The sequence below is a fragment of the Phaenicophaeus curvirostris genome, unplaced genomic scaffold (genome assembly GCF_032191515.1).
Source record: "Phaenicophaeus curvirostris isolate KB17595 unplaced genomic scaffold, BPBGC_Pcur_1.0 scaffold_93, whole genome shotgun sequence".
Lineage (NCBI taxonomy): Eukaryota > Metazoa > Chordata > Aves > Cuculiformes > Cuculidae > Phaenicophaeus > Phaenicophaeus curvirostris.
The window spans coordinates 468569-488018 of NW_027206715.1; the positions used below are offsets into that span (position 1 = coordinate 468569).

At 60.5% G+C, this 19450-nt stretch overlaps 2 protein-coding genes across 2 annotated transcripts; one reads left to right on the forward strand and one right to left on the reverse strand.

Annotated features, from left to right (window-relative positions):
* Window positions 1-234: 234 nt before the first annotated feature.
* Window positions 235-11151, forward strand: HNRNPL (heterogeneous nuclear ribonucleoprotein L). Its single transcript, XM_069882266.1, has 13 exons — window positions 235-326; window positions 1204-1322; window positions 2516-2753; window positions 3245-3330; window positions 3994-4090; window positions 4179-4251; window positions 7092-7163; window positions 8161-8441; window positions 8528-8649; window positions 9663-9864; window positions 10501-10558; window positions 10826-10921; window positions 11005-11151. The coding sequence occupies exons 3-13, from the start codon at window positions 2529-2531 to the stop codon at window positions 11061-11063; spliced, it is 1371 nt and encodes a 456-aa protein (XP_069738367.1). The 5' UTR covers window positions 235-326; window positions 1204-1322; window positions 2516-2528; the 3' UTR covers window positions 11064-11151.
* Window positions 11152-12417: 1266 nt separating this feature from the next.
* On the reverse strand, window positions 12418-18082 carry ECH1 (enoyl-CoA hydratase 1). Its single transcript, XM_069882270.1, has 9 exons — window positions 17913-18082; window positions 17212-17300; window positions 15344-15468; window positions 15215-15263; window positions 14781-14845; window positions 14495-14565; window positions 13755-13826; window positions 13518-13668; window positions 12418-12563 (listed from the first exon to the last, which is right to left on the reverse strand). Exons 1-9 carry the CDS (start codon window positions 18065-18067, stop codon window positions 12459-12461), a joined length of 882 nt encoding a protein of 293 aa, XP_069738371.1. The 5' UTR covers window positions 18068-18082; the 3' UTR covers window positions 12418-12458.
* Between the last annotated feature and the right edge of the window lie 1368 nt (window positions 18083-19450).

Below are 19450 nucleotides of genomic sequence, written 5' to 3' on the forward strand. Positions count from 1 at the left end.
GCGGGGGCTAAGCGGAGGGGGCGTGGCTTGACGCGGAGGGGGCGTGGCCTGTCGGGGCGGCCATGTCGCGGCGGCGGTGGCGGGGCCCGCAGGGCGGCGAGGGCCGCGGGGACATGGGGAAGATGGCGGCGGGGGGGGGCGGCTCGGGGCGATACTACGGGGGTGGGGGAGGAGGAGGAGGAGGAGGAGGAGGGGGTGGGGGTGATGGAGGAGGAGGAGGAGGAGGAGGAGGAAGGGCTCCCAAGCGCCAGAAGACCGAGAACGCGGAGCCGCCGCCGCCGCCGCACGGCGGGCCGGGAGGGGGCGGGGCCGGAGCAGCCGGAGCGGTGAGAGGGGGGGGAGAAAGGCGGGTTTTCAGGGGTTTGGGGGGGCAGAAGCGTGTTTGGAGGGGGTTTGGGGGCTTTATGAGGGGTTTGGGGTGTCAGGAGTGTGTTTGGAGGGGGCTTGGGGGCATCATGAGGGGTTTGGGGTGTCAGGAGTGTGTTTGGAGGGGGCTTGGGGGCATCATGAGGGATTTGGGGGGTCAGAAGCATGTTTGGAGGGGGCTTGGGGGCATCGTGAGGGGTTTGAGGGGACAAAAGTGTGTTTGGAGGGGGCTTGGGGGCATCATGAGGGGTTTGGGGTGTCAGGAGTGTGTTTGGAGGGGGCTTGGGGGCATCATGAGGGATTTAGGGGACAAAAGTGTGTTTGGAGGGGGTTTGGGGGCATCATGAGGGATTTTGGGGGTCAGGAGCGTGTTCAGAGGGGGTTTGGGGGCATCATGAGGGATTTGGGGGGTCAGAAGCGTGTTTGGAGGGGGCTTGGGGGCATCATGAGGGGTTTGAGGGGACAAAAGTGTGTTTGGAGGGGTCTTGGGGGCATCATGAGGGGTTTGGGGGGTCAGAAGCGTGTTTGGGGGGGACAGAAGTATGTTTGGAGGAGGTTTGGGGGCATCATGAGGGATTTGGGGGGTCAGGAGTGTGTTCAGAGGGGGTTTGGGGGCATCATGAGGGATTTTGGGGTCCAAAGTGTGTTTGGAGGGGGTTTGCAGGCGATCGTAAGGGGCTTGGGTGGGTGTCAGGAGGGTTTTGGGGGGTCAGGAGGGTTTGGGGGGGTCTGAAGTGCATTTTGGGGGGGGTCGGGAGGGGGCTGGGGGGTTCAGGAGGGATTTGGGGTTTGGGGGGACCCCTTTCCGATGCCGCTGTGGGATTTTTTTCCGGTCAGGAGAACTATGAGGATCCGCACAAGACGCCGGCGTCGCCCGTCGTGCACATCCGCGGGCTCATCGACGGCGTCGTGGAGGCCGATCTGGTGGAGGCGCTGCAGGAGTTCGGGCCCATCAGGTGAGGGAGCGGGAATGCCGGGAGCGGGAATCTCGCGCCTGCTCCGGCTCCGTTAGCGGAGGGATTGGGAATGCCGGGAGCGGGAGTGCCGGGGTCGGGAGGGCTGTGCCCGCTCTGGTTTCGTTAGATGAGGGGTTGGGAATGCCGGGATCAGAAATGTTCTTCTTGCTCCATCTTCGTTAGTTGAGGGATTGGGAATGCCGGGATCGGGAATCTTGTGCCTGCTCGGGCTCCATTAGATGAGAGGTTGGGAATGCTGGGATCAGGAATGCTGGGATTGGGAATGCTATGTCTGCTCTGGCTCTCTAAGATGAGGGATCAGGAATGCTGGGATCGGGAATGCTGTACCTGCTCCGGCTCCATTAGATGAGGGATTGGGAATGCCGGGATCAGGAATGCTGTGTCTGCTCCAGCTTCATTAGATGAGGGATTGGGAATACCAGTTTCAGAACTGCTCTACTTGCTCCAGTTCCATTAGATGAGGAATTGGGAATACCGGGATCGGGAATGCTGTGTCTGCTCCGGCTTCGTTAGATGAGGGATTGGGAACGCCGGGATCGGGAATGCTGTATGTGCTCCGGCTCCATTAGATGAGGGATTAGGAATGCTGGGATCAGGAATGCTGGGATCGGGAATGCTGTACCTGCTCCGGCTCCATTAGATGAGGGATTGGGAATGCCGGAGTCGGGAATGCTGTATCTGCTTCAGCTCCATTAGATGAGGGATTGGGAATGCCGGAGTCGGGAATGCTGTATCTGCTTCAGCTCCGTTAGATGAGGGATTGGGAATGCTGGGATCAGGAACGCTGTATCTGCTTTGGCTCCATTAGATGAGGGGTTGGGAATGCTGGGATTGGGAATGCTGTGCCTCCTCCAGCTCCATTAGATGAGGGATCGGGAACGCTGGGATCGGGAATGCTGTACATGCTCTGGCTTCATTAGATGAGGGATTGGGAATGCTGGGATCGGGAATGCTGTACCTGCTCTGGTTCCATTTGATGAGGGGTTGGGAATGCTGGGATCGGGAATGCTGTACCTGCTCCGGCTCCATTCGATGAGGGACGGTGACCAGTAACGCCAGGAGCCCCCGGGGCGGGGATCCGTCTCCCGCTCCGTCTCTCTCCAAGCCCGTTCGGGGAGGGCCGCGCGCGTCCCCTCCTTCGGCATCTCCGTCTCCCTTCCTGCCGTTCCCAGCTACGTGGTGGTGATGCCGAAGAAGCGCCAGGCGCTGGTGGAGTTCGAGGACATCCTGGGCGCCTGCAACGCCGTCAACTACGCCGCCGACAACCAGATCTACATCGCGGGGCACCCGGCCTTCGTCAACTACTCCACCAGCCAGAAGATCTCGCGGCCCGGAGACGCCGACGACTCCCGCGGCGTCAACAACGTCCTGCTCTTCACCATCCTCAACCCCATCTACTCCATCACCACCGTGCGTGCCGGGAACGCCGGGATGGGGCGGGAACAGCCAGCGCCACGGGGGGCCGGGCTTTGGGGGGCTGGGGGGCTCCGTGGTGCTGGGATTGGGAATATGGAGAGCTCGGTGGTGCCGGGGTTTGGGAATATGGAGAGCTCGGTGGTGCTGGGATTTGGGAATCTAGAGAGTTCGGTGATGCCGGGGTTTGGGAATCTAGAGAGCTCGGTGGTGCCGGGGTTTGGGAATCTAGAGAGCTCGGTGGTATCGACATCTGGGAATGTCGAGACTTGGTGATGCTGAGATTTGGGAATTTAGAGAGCTCGGTGGTGCTGGGATTTGGGAATATGGAGAGTTCGGTGGTGCTGGGATTTGGGAATATGGAGAGTTCGGTGGTGCCGAGATCTGGGAATGTCGAGACTCGGTGGTGTCAGGATTGGGGTTGGGAATACGGAGCGTTTCCCGCTCGCCGCGTCCCTCACCGCTTCCCGGTTTCCGGTCTCCGGCAGGACGTGCTCTACACCATCTGCAACCCCTGCGGCCCCGTCCAGAGGATCGTCATCTTCCGGAAGAACGGCGTCCAGGCCATGGTGGAATATCCTGCGGGAACGTGCGGGATCCTCCTCTGGAAGAAGTGTGGGATGCGGGATGCTCTGGGATGCAGATACGGGACGCTGCGGGATCAGGGATGTGGGAGGCTCTGGGATGTGGATACGAAATGCTGTGGGTTCAGGGATGCGGGATGCTGTGGGATTTGAATCCAGAATGCTCCGGGTTCAGGGATGCGGGATGCTCTGGGATTTGAATCTGGAATGCTCTGGGTTCAGGGATGCAGGATTCTCTAGGACATGGATATGGAATGCTGTGGGGTCAGGGATGCGGGATGCTCTGGGATTTGAATCCGGAATGCTCCGGGTTTAGGGATGCGGGATTTTCTAGGATGTGAATATGGAATGCTGTGGGGTCAGGGATCCGGAATGCTGCGGGGTCAAGGATGCAGGATGCTGTGGGATTTGAATCCGGAATGCTCTGGGTTTAGGGATGTGGGATGCTCTAGGACATGGATGTGGAATGCTCTGGGGTCAGAGATCTGGAATGCTGCGGGGTCAGGGATGCAGGATGCTGTGGGATTTGGATCCAGAATGCTCAGGGATGCAGGATGCTCTGGGATCAGGGATGCAGGGTGCTGCGGGGTCAGGGCTGTGGGATGCTCCGTGCCGGCAGTTCCGTATCCGTGGGATTCCTTAACGCCGGCCACGTTCGACTCGGTGCAGAGCGCCCAGCGCGCCAAGGCCTCCCTCAACGGAGCCGACATTTATTCCGGCTGCTGCACGCTCAAGATCGAATACGCCAAGGTGAGCGTTTCCCTCCGGCCCCGCCGCCATCCCAGCCGGAACGCCGGCTCCGCTGGCTCCCTGCTCACCTCCCGCCTCCTCTTCCCAGCCCACGCGCCTCAACGTCTTCAAGAACGACCAGGACACGTGGGATTACACCAATCCCAACCTCAGCGGGCAAGGTAATCCCCACCGGCAGCCGGTATCCGTAGGGTCCCGGCGGGAGCAGCTGGGAACGCCGGCCGCACGGGGCAGGGGGGAAGCAGCCGGGGGTGGATCGAGGCCGCGGGGCTTTGTTCCGCTGGTCGGGAAGCAAGAACGAGGCCCCACGCCAGCGACACGGAGGGTTGGATTTGGGATACGAGTCTCGGATGCTTTGGGAGGCGGGAAAAGCGCCGTCGCTTGCCTGTGCCGGCTCCTCCCAACCGGATTTGCCGAACCGGGGGGCGAGGAGGGAGCGGAGCCGGCATCCGGGAAAGCCGAGAGGGGAGGCTCGAGGGTTGGGGGTGAAAGGCGACCCCCCAGATCCCGTCCTCGGGACGCGACCGAGTCCCAATCCCGGCAGGATGCGGCTGCGGGTGATCCCGGTGCCGCGTCCGCCCCGCGCTCGGAGCCCCGGAGGCTTTAGAGCCGGGCTCTCCGCTGGGATTCGGGATCGGGAGCGGATTTAGGGGCTCGGGCGGAGGGCTGGGAGGGGTTGGGGGCCGGGGAGCGGTAACGTGGCCTTTCCCAGCTCCGAGCACACAATTCCCGGGAAGCATATTCCAGCGGAAGTGCCCGCGGATCCGCCTCGGCACATCCCACACCACACAGGGGTAGGAAGAAAACACCCGAAACAAGCAGCACCTTGAGCTCACTACATCCCGGACACCACACGGCATTCCAAGGACGCTCCGGAGGGGGAAACGAGGCGCGAGCGTCGCCCCGGCAGCCACTTTTCCTTGTCCTTCCCCCCCGAGCCGAACCCACGAGCGTTCCCAGAAGTAGGAAAAATCCCAGCCCGGAGTGGCCTCAAAAACGAGGGCAGCAGCGTTTTTGCCGGAGGCCGGAGCGGATCTGGATTCGCTTCCGGAAGGCGAGTCCGTTGCTCTCCGGCCACGACTCGCCGAGCGGAGACGCGAAATTCCAGCCCCAAATCCAAATCCACCCAGGTCCCAAAGGCAGAACGGGCCGGGGCCGCCCGCGGCTCCGCTCCCCGACACGGTTTTCCGAGGGGACCCGTTGATTTTTCCGAGGGGACCCACTTTTCCGAGGAGACCCACTTTTCCGAGGAGGCCCGTTCATTCTTCTAAGGGCTCTCAGTGGTTTTTCCGAGGGAACTTTTTGTTCCGAGGCAGCAGTTTTCCAAGGAGGCACCTCCCTTTTCCGAGAAGACACAGATTTCCAAGGGGACACACTGGTTTTTCCAAGGAGACACACGCTCTTCCAAGGAAGCGCATTCATTATTCCAAGGAGACACAGTTTTCCAAGGAGACACAGTTTTCCAAGGCGACACTTTTCCAAAGGAGACACAGTTTTCCAAGGAAACGCACTCATTTTTCCAAGGCGACACAGTTTTCCAAGGCGACACATTCATTTTTTCCAAGGGGACACGGTTTTCCAATGGGACACTGGTTTCCAAGGGGCCACGTTGTTCCAAGGCGACACTTTTCCAAGGATACACCCCAGATTTCCAAGGGGACACGCTATTCCAAGGATACACCTCAGTTTTCCAAGGATACACCTCAGATTTCCAAGGATACACCCCAGATTTCCAAGGATACACCTCAGATTTCCAAGGATACACCTCAGATTCCCAAGGATACACCCCAGATTTCCAAGGGGACACGCTATTCCAAGGATACACCTCAGATTTCCAAGGATACACCCCAGATTTCCAAGGATACACCTCAGTTTTCCAAGGATACACCCCAGATTTCCAAGGATACACCCCAGATTTCCAAGGGGACATGCTATTCCAAGGATACACCTCAGATTTCCAAGGATACACCCCAGATTTCCAAGGGGACACGCTATTCCAAGGATACACCTCAGTTTTCCAAGGATACACCCCAGATTTCCAAGGATACACCCCAGATTTCCAAGGATACACCCCAGATTTCCAAGGGGACACGCTATTCCAAGGATACACCTCAGATTTCCAAGGATACACCTCAGTTTTCCAAGGATACACCCCAGATTCCCAAGGATACACCTCAGATTCCCAAGGGGACACGCTATTCCAAGGACACCCGGTATTCCAAGGACACACGCCCCCCCCAACTCTCTCTCCTCCTCCCTCTCCCGGTTCCTCTCGAGGACCCAAACGGAGCGTGGGACGTTGTGTTATTCCGGGAAATCCGGAATTCCGTAGGGCTGGCGGGGGCGCGGTGGGGGCTGATTGTGACTCTGACACCCTGTGATGCAGGGACGCCCGCTCACTCTTGACGCCTCCGAAGGGTAAGAGAAATCCGGGAATTTCTGTTATCCCAACGGAAACCCCGTAAGTAAAAGCCCTTTCCCGAAGCTCCGGAGCCGCCTGGGAGTCGGACAGGACGGGGGAAGCTTCCCGGGATGGAACGGGATGAGGACTGTGCAGCGATCCCAGCGCGTCCGTCAGCGGGAATTCCTTGATTATCCTTTAATTGCTCTGACGAAGGAGGATTGGGGGAAGCGGAGAAGCCAGCGGCGTTCCGGAGGCTGGGAGCGCGGAGCAGGGGTGGGAAGAGGGGGAGCGGGATCCTGGGATCGGCCCCTCGCTCCGTTCCCTGTGGGATTTGGGTTTGGAGCACGGGGATTCGCATCCTTCGGGATCGGCCCCCTCGCTCTGTTCCCTGTGGGATTTAGGTTTGGAGCGCAGGGATTCAGATCCCTTAGGATTGGCCCTCTCGCTCTGTTCCCTGTGGGATTTAGGTTTGGAGCACAGGGATTCGAATCCCTTGGGATCAGCCCTCTCGCTCCGTTCTCTCTGGGATTCGGGTTCGGAGCGCAGGGATTCGCATCCCGTCCGGAATTCCCGTCTAACCTCCCCTTCCGCCCGCAGGAGATCCCGGTGGGAATCCCAACAAGCGGCAGCGCCAGCCCCCGCTCCTGGGAGATCACCCTGTGGAATACGGTACGGGATCCTGCGGGAAGCGGGGTGGGATCATCCTGTGGAGCAGGACTTGGCCTCCACGCTCCCCCTGGATCCCTTCCAGCTCAGGATGTTCCGTAGCTCCGTGAACCTTAGGATTGTCCTATAGAACAGGAGGTGAACTCCATGATCCGTGTCGATCCTTTCCAGCTCGAGACATTCCATGAATTTTGGGATTGTCCTACAGGACAGGAGTTGGACTCGGTGATCCCTGTGGATCCCTCCCAGCTCAGGACGTTCCATGAACTTTGGGATTGTCCTAGGGAACAGGAGTTGGATTTGGTGATCCCCGTGGATCCCTTCCAGCTCAGGACATTCCAAGAACCTTGGGATCATCCTGTAGAGCAGGAGTTGGATTCGATGATCCCCATGGATCCCTCCCAGCTCGGGATGTTCCGTGAACCTTGGGATCATCCTATAGAGCAGGAGTTGGACTCGGTGATCCCTGTGGATCCCTTCCCACTCAGGACGTTCCATGAACTTTGGGATTGTCCTACAGAACAGGAGCTGAACTCCATGATCCCTTCCAGCTCGGGACGTTCCATGAACCTCGGGGTCATGCTATAGAGCAGGAGTTGGACTCGGTGATCTCCATGGATCCCTCCCAGCTCAGGATGTTCCGTGAACTTTGGGATTGTCCTAGGGAACAGGATTTGGACTCGGTGCTCCCTGTGGATCCCTTCCAGCTCAGGACGTTCCATGAACTTTGGAATTGTCCGACAGGACAGGAGTTGGACTCAGTGATCCCTTCCCGCTCGGGATGTTCCATGAACCTTGGGATCATCCTGTAGAGCAGGAGTTGGACTCGATGATCCCCATGGATCCCTCCCAGCTCGGGATGTTCCGTGAACCTTGGGATCATCCTATAGAGCAGGAGTTGGACTCGGTGCTCCCCGTGGATCCCTCCCAGCTCGGGACGTTCTCTGATTCCCCTCGGGGCGCGGTTCCAGGGGGGGAACGCTCCAACGTTTCCTTGCAGGAGGCCCCCACGGCGGCTACCACGGCCACTACCACGACGAGGGCTACGGGCCGCCGCCGCCGCACTACGAGGGCCGGCGCATGGGGCCCCCGGTGGGCGGGCATCGGCGCGGCCCCGGCCGCTACGGCCCCCAGTATGGGCACCCCCCGCCCCCTCCGCCGCCTCCGGAATACGGGCCCCACGCCGACAGCCCCGTCCTCATGGTCTACGGCCTCGACCAGGCCAAGATGAACTGCGACCGCGTCTTCAACATCTTCTGCCTCTACGGCAACGTCGAGAAGGTTTGGAGGGGGGGATCCGGGCCGGGTTTGACGTCGGGGAACGGGGCTCTGGGAGCCGGGAGGCATCGTTTTCCCCCTTTCCCCAGGTGAAGTTCATGAAGAGCAAGCCGGGAGCGGCCATGGTGGAGATGGCGGACGGCTACGCCGTGGATCGCGCCATCACCCACCTCAACAACAACTTCATGTTCGGCCAGAAGCTCAATGTCTGGTAGGTGCCGGGGGACATTCCGCTTCTCCAAGCCCCCTTCCCGCTTCTCCGACCCCGCTTCCCACCTCTCTAACCCCCGATCCCACCGTTCCAAGCACCTTTCCCACCATTCTGAGCTCCCCTTCCCACCTCTCTAAACCCCGATCCCGCTGTTCCTTCCCCAGTCCCACCATTCCAATCCCCTTCCCCCCTCTCTGATTCCTTTCCCACTATTCCAATCCCCCTTTCCCTCCTCTCTAATCACTTTCCCACCATTCCAATCCCCCTTTTCCTCCTCTCCAATTCTTTTCCCACCGTTCTAGTCCCGCTTCCCCCCTCTCTTAAGCCCTGATCCTGCCATTCCAAGCCCCCTTCCCACCATTCCAGCCCCCGATGCCCTGTTCCCAGCCCCCTTCCCACCTCTAAACCCTGTTCCTGCTGTTCTGCCCCTCAGTCCAGGTGTTCCAATCCCCTTTCCCACCATTCCAATCCTTTTTCCACCTCTCTAAACCTCCTTCCCTCATCTCTAACCCCCTTTCCCCCTCTTCCGAGCCCCTTTCCCCCTCTCTAACCCCCTTTCCCCCTCTCTAACTCCCTTTCCCCCTCTCTAACTCCCTTTCCCCCTCTTCCGAGCCCCTTTCCCCCTCTCTAACCCCCTTTCCCCCTCTTCCGAGCCCCTTTTCCCCTCTCTAACCCCCTTTCCCCCTCTCTAACTCCCTTTCCCCCTCTCTAACTCCCTTTCCCCCTCTTCCGAGCCCCTTTCCCCCTCTCTAACCCCCTTTCCCCCTCTCTAACTCCCTTTCCACCTCTCTAACCCCCTTTCCCCCTCTTCCGAGCCCCTTTTCCCCTCTCTAACCCCCTTTCCCCCTCTCTAACTCCCTTTTCCCCTCTCTAACCCCCTTTCCCCCTCTCTAACTCCCTTTCCCCCTCTCTAACTCCCTTTCCCCCTCTTCCGAGCCCCTTTTCCCCTCTGTAACCCCCTTTCCCCCCATTTCCGAGCCCCGTTTCCCTCTGATCCCGCTCTTTCCCGGCAGCGTCTCCAAGCAACAGGCCATCATGCCGGGGCAGTCCTACGGCCTCGAGGACGGTTCCTGCAGCTACAAGGATTTCAGCGGCTCCCGCAACAACCGCTTCTCGACCCCCGAGCAGGCGGCCAAGAACCGCATCCAGCACCCCAGCAACGTCCTGCACTTCTTCAACGCGCCCCTCGAGGTCACCGAGGACAACTTCTACGAGGTGACGCCCTTCCTCCTCCTCCTCTTCCTCCCCTCCTGCCTCCTCTGCCTTCCTTTCCCCTCCTTCTGCCTCCTCTTCTTTCTTTCCCCTCCTCCTGCCTCCTCTTCCTCCTTCTTCTCCCTTCTCTTCTTTCTCATCCTGCTCCGTCTTCCTCCCCCTTTCCTCTCTTCCTCCTCCCCCTGTCTTCTCTTCCTTCTCCCCCTTTCCTCTTTCTCCTCCCTTTTTTCTCTTCCTCCTTCTCCCTTTCCTTTCTTCCTCCTTCTCCTGCTTCTCTTGTTTCTTCTTTTCCTTTTCTTGCTCTTTTCCCTTTTCCTTCCTCCCCATCTTCTTCCTTCTTCTTCTTTCCTTCCTCCTCACTCCTTCTCATCTTTCTCTTTCTTTTCTTCCTTCTCCTTTTACTGCTTTTCACTTCCTTTTCTCTTTCCTCATTCCTTTTCCGTTTTCTTCTTTTCCTTCTCTCTTTTCTTTTCCTCCTCCTCGCTTCTTCCTCGTCCTTCTTTTCCTTCTTTCTTCTTTTTCTTGATTATCTCTTTTCCTTCCTTTCTCCTTTCCCTTTCTCTTGATTCTCTCTCTCTTTTCCTTCCTTTTTCCTTTTCCTCTTCCTGCTGGGCCTGCGCTGACCCCGTGTCCCCCCAGATTTGCGACGAGCTGGGGGTGAAGCGCCCCTCGTCCGTCAAGGTTTTCTCCGGGAAGAGTAAGTGAAGGGGTCCCGGGGGCTCCCTCCTAATCCCAAGGGATTCCCCTCATCCCAGATTCTTCCCCCCTTTCCCTGGGGATTCCCCTAATCCCAATGGATTCCTCTTTCCTGGGGCTCTCCCCTAATCCCAGCGGATTCTCCTCATCCCTGGGCTCTCCCCTAATCCCAGAGGATTCTCCTCATCCTTGGGCTCTCCCCCAATCCCTGGACTCTCCCCTAATCCCAGTGGATTCTCCCCTAATCCCTGGGCTCCCCCCGGCTCAGGCGAGCGCAGCTCCTCGGGGCTCCTGGAATGGGACTCCAAGAGCGACGCCCTGGAGACTCTCGGCTTCCTCAACCACTTCCAGATGAAGAATCCCAGTAAGCCGGGGGGCGCGGGGCGGGTTTTGGGGGGCCCGGACCCCCCCCAGGCCCCCCCTCACCCCTTTCTTTTCCTCCCCCAGACGGGCCGTATCCCTACACGCTGAAACTCTGCTTCTCCACCGCCCAGCACGCCTCCTAACACCCAAAATCCTCCTTTTTTGCCTCAAAATCCTCCTTTTTTGCCTCAAAATCCTCCGTTTTTGCCTCAAAATCCTCCTTTTTTGCCCCCAAATCCTCATTTTTGCCCCCAAATCCCCCTTTTTTGACCCCAAATCCTCATTTTTGCCCCAAAATCCCCCTTTTTTGACCCCAAATCCTCATTTTTGCCTCCGACTCCCCTTTTTTTGCCCCCAAATCCTCATTTTTGCCCCAAAATCCCCCTTTTTTGACCCCAAATCCTCATTTTTGCCTCCGACTCCCCTTTTTTTGCCCCCAAATCCTCATTTTTGCCCCAACTCCCCTTTTTTTGCCCCCAAATCCTGATTTTTGCCCCCAAATCCTCATTTATGCCCCAAAATCCCCCTTTTTTGTCCCCAAATCCTCATTTTTGTCCCCAAATCCTCATTTTTGCCACCAAATCCTCCTTTTTTGCCTCCAAATCCCCCTTTTTTGCCCCCAAATCCCCCTTTTTGGCCCCAAATCCCCTTATTTTGCCTCAAACAGATGGTTTTTCCCCCAACCCCCCTTTTTTTAGAGTCCCCCTCCCCCCCCCCCATTTTTAAGGAGGGACGGAACCTGCCCCCGCCCCCCCCCCCCCCAATAAATGTGTTTGGAAAATAATCTTGGGGATTTTGGGGTGAATTTGGAGGATTTTGGGGTCGAGGGAGTGGGAAACGAGGTCTTCGTGCCCAGCAGCTGGGGGGCAAAGGGGCTTTTTAGGCCCCAGTGGCTCCCAGTACCCCACAGCAGCCCCCCAGTGCCCCCAGTGCCTCCCCAGTAGCTCCCAGTGCCCCTCATTGACTCCCAGTGCCCACCGGTAACTCCCAGTGATACCCAGTAGCTCCCAGTGGCCACCAGTGCTCCCCAATGGCCCCCCCAGTGGCCACCAGTAGCTCCCAGTGACGTCCAGTGGCCACCAGTGCTCCCCCATGGCCCCCGCAGTAGCCCCCAGTCCTCCCCAGTGCCCTCCCAGTACTCCCCAGTGGCCTCCCCGTGGCCCCCAGTGGCCCCCAGTGCCCTCCCAGTGCTCCCCAGTGGCCCCCAGTGCTCCCCATTGGCCCGCAGTGGCCTCCCTGTGGCCCCCAGTATCTCCCAGTGCTCCCCAGTGTCTCCCAGTGCCCTCCCAGTGCTCCCCAGTGGCCCGCAGTGGCCTCCCCGTGGTCCCCAGTGGCTCCCAGTGCTCCCCAGTGTCTCCCAGTGGCCCCCAGTGCCCTCCCAGTGCTCCCCATTGGCCCGCAGTGGCCTCCCTGTGGCCCCCAGTGCCCTCCCAGCGCTCCCCAGTGGCCCCCAGTGTCTCCCAGCGCGGCCCCCCCAGCAGGAGTCGGAGAAGGAGCTGGGAGCACTGGGCTTTACTGGTGCCCCGAGCCGGGGGCCGCTAGAGTTTGGCGAAGACGACGTCCTCGGGGCCGCGTTTCTCCAGCGCCGCCTGCGCCGCCTTGAGGACGTCCTCGCTCTGCAGCATCGACATGTTCCACGCCGCCTGCAGCCCCGGGACCGAGGTGGGATGGGATGGAGATGATGGAGATGGAGATGGGATGGGGATGGAGATGATGGAGAAGGTGGGATGGAGATGGAGATGGAGATGGAGATGGAGATGGAGGTGGGATGGAGATGGAGATGGAGGTGGGATGGAGATGGAGATGGAGATGGAGATGGAGATGATGAGGATGGAGAAGGTGGGATGGAGATGGAGATGGAGATGGGATGGGGATGGAGATAGAGGAGATGGAGATGGGGATGGAGGAGATGGAGATGGAGGAGATGGGGATGGAGATGGAGGAGGTGGGATGGAGGAGATGGAGGTGGGATGGAGATGATGGGATGGAGGAGATGGGGATGATGGGATCGAGGTGGGATGGAGGAGATGGGATGGAGATGGAGGAGGTGGAATGGAGGAGATAGGGATGGAGATGATGGGATGGAGATGGAGATAGGAAGGAGAAGGAGGAGATGGGGATGATGGGATCGAGGTGGAGATGGAGGAAATGGGATGGAAATGATGGGATAGAGATGGAGGAAATGGGATGGAAGAGATGGGATAGAGATGGACGAAATGGGATGGAGGAGATGGGGATGATGGGATGGAGATGATGGGATAGAGATGGAGGAGATGGAGGATATAGATGGGGATGAGATGGAGATGGAGCAAATGGGATGGAGGAAAAGGAGGTGGGGATGATGAGATGGAGATGGGGATGGAGGAGATGGAGATGGAGGAGGAGATGGGGATGGAGATGAGGATGGAGGAGGAGATAGAGGAGATGGGATGCAGGAGATAAGGATGGAGGGGACAGAGATGGGAGTCTCCACCCCCTCTGATCTCCCAAGAGCCCCAGGGCTGGAGGTGACTCCCTGGCCGGGATGGGATGAGGCCCGGACCCCTCGAGGGGCTCCCCCAGGGTGGTGGGACGGGGATCTAGGGGGGGGTCCTCACCACAAAGCGGAGCCCGTCGGCGACGGGATGGTCCCTGGAGAAGACCAGGTTGACCTTGGTGCCCTGCACGGCCACGGGGCTGCGGGCGGCGATGGCCGCGGCCACATCCAGGGCTCCTTCCAGCAGCGTCTCCTTGTCTGGGAAGACCCGGCTGGGGGGGGGAACATGGAGGGTTGGGGGGCTTGGGGGGACCTCCCGGACTGCGGGGAGCACCCAGGGGTGGGGTGGGAGAGGTACCTGACCAGCCCACACGTCAGAGCCTCGGGGGCCAGGAGCTTCCGGGCCGTCAGGGCCAACTCGTTGACGAGGCTGCGGGAGGGGAGGCGTCAGCAGGGGGTTTGGTGGCATCTGGAGGGGGTTTGGTGAGATCTGGAGGGGGTTTGGTGGATCTAGAGGGGGTTTGGTGGCATCTAGAGGAGTTTTGGTGGATCTAGAGGGGGTTTGGTGGATCTAGAAGGGGTTTGGTGGATCTAGAGGGGGTTTGGTGGCATCTAGAGGGGGTTTGATGCATCTAGAGGGGATTTGGTGGAATCTGGAGGGGGTTTGGTGGCATCAGCAGGGGGTTTGGTGGCATCTGAAGGGGGTTTGGTGGGATCTGGAGGGAGTTTGGTGGGATCTGGAGGGGGTTTGATGCATCTAGAGGGGTTTTGGTGGATCTAGAAGGGGTTTAGTGGCATCTGAAGGGGGTTTGGTGGATCTGGAGGGGGTTTTGGTGGATCTAGAGGGGGTTTGGTGGCATCTAGAGGGGTTTTGGTGGATCTAGAAGGGGTTTGGTGGATCTGGAGGGGGTTTGGGGGATCTAGAGGGGATTGTGGTAGCATCTAGAGGGGGTTTGATGCATCTGGAGGGGGTTTGGTGGGATCTAGGTGGTGGCTGGTGGGACTGGGGCGGGAACAGTGAGATCTGGAGCGGGGTCGGCAGGACCGAGGGGTGGGATGTGAGGTGAAGGGAGGTCCCCGAAGGTCCTTCCCCCCCACCTCTGGCTGCCCAGGATCTTGGGGAGACGCTGGAGGGTCCCCACGTCGGCCGCCAGCCCGATGTCCACCTCCTGCGGGGGCAACGGGGGCTTGGGGACGTCTGAGGGGCCTCGGGGACGTCCCCGGAGCCAGCGGGACATCCGAGGAGCCCACAGGGACGTCTGAAGCTCCTCAAGAACATCCATGGAGCCTCCAGGATGCCGGAGGGCGTCCAGGGACATCGGAGGCTCCTTGGGGATGTCCAAGGGGACCTTGGGGACATTCCCTGGGTCCTTCCCGCTCCTACCTTCACCTGGAACCAGGCGTCCTGGCTGCAGTAGCGGATGTCGCAGGCGGAGACGAGGTCAACTCCTGCCGGGAGAGGGACCTTCATCCATGGGAAAGGGATCCCGGAGGAACCCTCGTCATCCCAGGGATCCAGGAGGAACCCTCGTCATCCAAAGGATCCAGGAGGAACCCTCGTCATCCCAGGGATCCAGGAGGAACCCTCGTCATCCCAGGGATCCAGGAGGAACCCTCGTCATCCAAAGGATCCAGGAGGAACCCTCCTCATCCCAGGGATCCAGGAGGAACCCTCCTCATCCCGGGGATCCAGAAAGAACCCTCGTCATCTCGGGGATCCAGGAGGAACCCTCGTCATACAGAGGATCCAGGAGGAACCCTCGTCATCCAGAGGATCCAGAAGGATCCCCCCGATCCGCTGGGATCCGTCCCTCTCACCGGCTCCGACGCAGGCGCCGTTGACGGCCGCGATCACGGGCTTCGGACACTGCGGGACGAGAAACGGGATCAGGGGTGGGGGATCGCGGTGTCCGTCCGTCCCGGCGCCCGTCCCGGCGTCCGTCCCACCTTCTCCAGCACCGAGAAGGTCTCCTGGAATTCCTCGATCTTCCGGCGCAGCTTCCAGGCTCTGCGGGCAGCGTCCTCGCCCTCCACCGCCAGGAACTCCCGGCCCAGCTCCTCCAGGTCGATCCCTGCCCCGAGACCCCGTCACGGACCCCAAAACCTCCAGTTTGGGATCCGGGACCCCAAATCCCTCCCAGTTTGGATCCGGGACCCCAAACCCCTCCCAGTTTGGATCCAAACCCCTCCAGTTTGGGATCAGGGACCCCAAATCCCTCCCAGTTTGGGATCAGGGACCCCAAATCCCTCCCAGTTTGGGATTCAGGACCCCAGATCCCTCCCAGTTTGGATCCAAATCCCTCCCAGATTGGATCCGGGACCCCAAACCCCTCCCAGTTTGGATCCAAACCTCTCCAGTTTGGGATCAGGGACCCCAAATCCCTCCCAGTTTGGATCCAAATCCCTCCCAGTTTGGGATCCGGGACCCCAAACCCCTCCCAGTTTGGGATCCGGGACCCCGAATCCCTCCCAGTTTGGGATCCGGGACCCCAAACCCCTCCCAGTTTGGGATCAGGGACACCCAAATCCCTCCCAGTTTGGGATCCGGGACCCCCAGTTCCCTCCCAGTTTGGGATCCGGGACCCCAAACCCCTCCCAGTTTGGGATCCAGGACACCAAATCCCTCCCAGTTTGGGATCCGGGACCCCAAATCCCTCCCAGTTTGGGATCCGGGACCCCAAACCCCTCCCAGTTTGGGATCCGGGACCCCAAATCCCTCCCAGCTTGGGATTCAGGACCCCAGATCCCTCCCACTTTGGATCCAAATCCCTCCCAGTTTGGATCCGGGACCCCAAACCCCTCCCAGTTTGGGATCAGGGACACCCAAATCCCTCCCAGTTTGGGATCCGGGACCCCCAGTTCCCTCCCAGTTTGGGATCCGGGACCCCAAACCCCTCCCAGTTTGGGATCCAGGACACCAAATCCCTCCCAGTTTGGGATCCAGGACCCCAAATCCCTCCCAGTTTGGATCCAAACCCCTCCAGTTTGGGATCAGGGAGCCCAAATCCCTCCCAGTTTGGGATCCAGGACCCCAAATCCCTCCCAGTTTGGATCAGGACCCCAGATCCCTCCCAGTTTGGATCCAAATCCCTCCCAGTTTGGGATCCGGGACCCCGAATCCCTCCCAGTTTGGGATCTGGGACCCCAAACCCCTCCAGTTTGGGATCCACGACCCCCAAATCCCTCCCAGTTGGGATCCATGATCCCCAAATCCCTCCAGTTTGGGATCAGGGACCCCAGATCCCTCCCAATTTGGATCCAAATCCCTCCCAGTTTGGGCTTCGGGATGTCAAAACCTTCCCAGTTTGGATTGGGACCCCAGATCTCTCCCAGTTTGGATCCAAATCTCTCCCAATTTGGATCCAAATCCTTTCCAGTTTGGATCCAAACCCCTCCCAGTTGGGCCTGGGAGCCCAAATCCCTCCCAGTTTGGATCCAAACCCCTCCAGTTTGGGATCCAGGACCCCAAATCCCTCCCAGTTTGGATCCAAACCCCTCCAGTTTGGGATCCGGGACCCCAAATCCCTCCCAGTTTGGATCCAAACCCCTCCCAGTTGGGCTCAGGACCCCAGATCCCTCCCAATTTGGATCCAAATCCCTCCCAGTTTGGATCCAAGTCCCTCCCAGTTGGGCTCAGGACCCCAAATCCCTCCCAGTTTGGATCCAAACCCCTCCAGTTTGGGATCCGGGACCCCAAATCCCTCCCAGTTTGGATCCAAACCCCTCCCAGTTGGGCTCGGGAGCCCAGATCCCTCCCAGTTTGGATCCAAGTCCCTCCCAGTTGGGCTCGGGAGCCCGGGTCCCGGGGGATTCACCGGCGGTGAAGACGCTGCCGGCTCCCGCGATGACGACCGCGCGGCTCGAGGGGTCCCGGGCGATCGCCTCGAAGCACTCGACCATCTCCCTGCGGAATGGGACCACTGGGAGCACTGGGAGCACTGGGAATGGGACTGGGGGCACTGGGAATGGGTGTCTAGAGGGAACTGGGAGCACTAGGAATGGGATTGGGGGCACTGGGAACACTGGGAGTACTGGGAATGGGACTGAGGATCTGGAGGAACTGGGAGCACTGGGAATGGGGATCTGGGGGGAATGGGAATCTTGGAGCACTGGGAATGGGGATCGGGAGGGAACTGGGAATGGGGAACTGGGAGCACTGGGAGCAGTGGGAACGGGGATCTAGAGGGAACTGGGAGCATTGGGACTGGGGAACTGGGGGGGGAACTGGGAATGGGGATCGAGAGGGAACTGGGAAGGGGGATCTGGAGGGAACTGGGAAGGGAGATCGAGGGAACTTGGAAGGGGGATCTAGAGGGAACCAGGCCTGGGGAACTAGGAGCACTGGGAGCAGTGGGAACGGGGATCTAGAGGGAACTGGGAGCACTGGGAATGGGGAACTGGGGGGGGAACTGGGAATGGGGATCGAGAGGGAACTGGGAAGGGGGATCTGGGGGGAACTGGGGGATCTGGAGGGAACTGGGAAGGGGGCTCGGGGGGGAACTGGGAGCACTGGTACCTCCAGAAGGCGGCGCCCATGGCGTTGCGCTTGTGGGGCCGGTTCAGCTCCACCAGCAGCACCTGCTCCCGCGCCGGAGACACCCGCAGGGACCCCCACGATGACCCCAGCGCCGACCCCGCCGCGGCCCCCGCGGCCCCCGCAGCCCCCGCCATGCGCCGCAGCGGCACCCGCAGCACTGCAACAACAGCACCGCGCGCACTGGGGGGCACTGGGAGGCACTGGGAGGGACTGGGAGGGACTGGGGAGGGAGTGGGGAGGGAGTGGGGAGGGACTGGGAGGGTTTAGGGGGCACTGGGAGGGACTGGGAGGACACTGGGAGGGAGTGGAAGGGTTTAGGGGGCACTGGGAGGGGACTGGGAGGACACTGGGAGCACTGGGAGGGTTTAGGGGGCACTGGGAGGCACTGGGGAGGGAGTGGGAGGGACTGAGAGTCACTGGGAGGGACTAGGGGGCACTGGGAGAGACTGGGAGTCCCTAGAGGTCACTGGGAGCTGCTGGGGAGGGGCTAGGGGGCACTGGAGTCACTGGGAGCTACTGGAGGATCCCTAAGGGTCACTGGGAGCTACTGGGGGTCCCTATGGAGCACTGGGAGGCACTGGGAGCTACTGGGGAGTCCCTATGGGGCACTGGAAGCTACTGGGGGGGCCTAGGGGTCACTGGGAGCTATTGGGGGGGGTCCCTATGGGGCACTGGGAGGCACTGGGAGCTACTGGGGAGTCCCTGTGGGGCACTGGGGTCACAGGGTAACACAGTCCCGGGTGGAACTGGGGGGTCAGGAGGGATCTGGGGGGGTTCGGGGGTCCCGGGGGGGTCCCGGGGGGGTCCCTGGGGGGGGGTTCGGGGGTCCCGGAGGGGCCTGGGGGGGGGATCAGGGGGGTCCCTGGGGGGGGATCAGGGGGTTCGGGGGTCCCGGGGGGCTCAAGGGCAGCCCCCGCCCCCCCCACTCACCTCCGAGCCCCGGCGCCATCGGCCCCGCCCCCCCGGCACGTGACTTCCGGCCAGCGGCGGAAGTGACTCGGCCCGCGCTTACACCCCCCCCCGGCCCCGGGAAAGGCGCCTCAGGGCCACTGGGGGGAACTGGGGGGGGGACTGGGAGCACTGGGAGATGCTGAGAGGGGGACTGGGAGCACTGGGAGATAGAGGGAGGGGGACTGGGAGCACTGGGAGGGGGACTGGGGGCACTGAGGGGCACTAGGAGCACTGGGAGGGGGACTGGGGGCACTGGGAGATACAGGGAGGGAGACTGGAGGCCCTGGGGGGGACTGGGAGCACTGGGAGGCACTGGGGGGAACTGGGAGCAGTGGGAGGGGGACTGGAGGCACTGGGAGATGCTGAGAGGGGGACTGGGAACACTGGGAGATACTGGGAGGGGGACTGGAGGCACTGGGGCCTCCTCTCAGACCCATTAACCCCCCCCATAATGCTCTGGCGCTGACCCCAATAAAGCTGCTCTTGCCCCAAATCCCAGTTTGGGGGAGAAATTCCTGGATTTGGGAACATTCCCAGTTTGGAGGGGCCATTCCCAGTTTGGAAGG

Bases quoted from the DNA above. Each gene is read 5' to 3' on its own strand.
- HNRNPL (XM_069882266.1), top strand. From the start codon at position 2,529: ATGCCGAAGAAGCGCCAGGCGCTGGTGGAGTTCGAGGACATCCTGGGC. The intron at 2,754-3,244 runs GTGCGTGCCGGG...GGTCTCCGGCAG, and splicing joins CCATCTACTCCATCACCACC to GACGTGCTCTACACCATCTG. The intron at 9,865-10,500 runs GTGACGCCCTTC...GTGTCCCCCCAG, and splicing joins CCGAGGACAACTTCTACGAG to ATTTGCGACGAGCTGGGGGT.
- ECH1 (XM_069882270.1), bottom strand. From the start codon at position 18,067: ATGGCGGGGGCTGCGGGGGCCGCGGGGGCCGCGGCGGGGTCGGCGCTG. The intron at 13,669-13,754 runs GTACCTCTCCCA...TCCCCCCCCCAG, and splicing joins CTGACGTGTGGGCTGGTCAG to CCGGGTCTTCCCAGACAAGG. The intron at 12,564-13,517 runs GTGAGGACCCCC...CCGGGGCTGCAG, and splicing joins CCGACGGGCTCCGCTTTGTG to GCGGCGTGGAACATGTCGAT.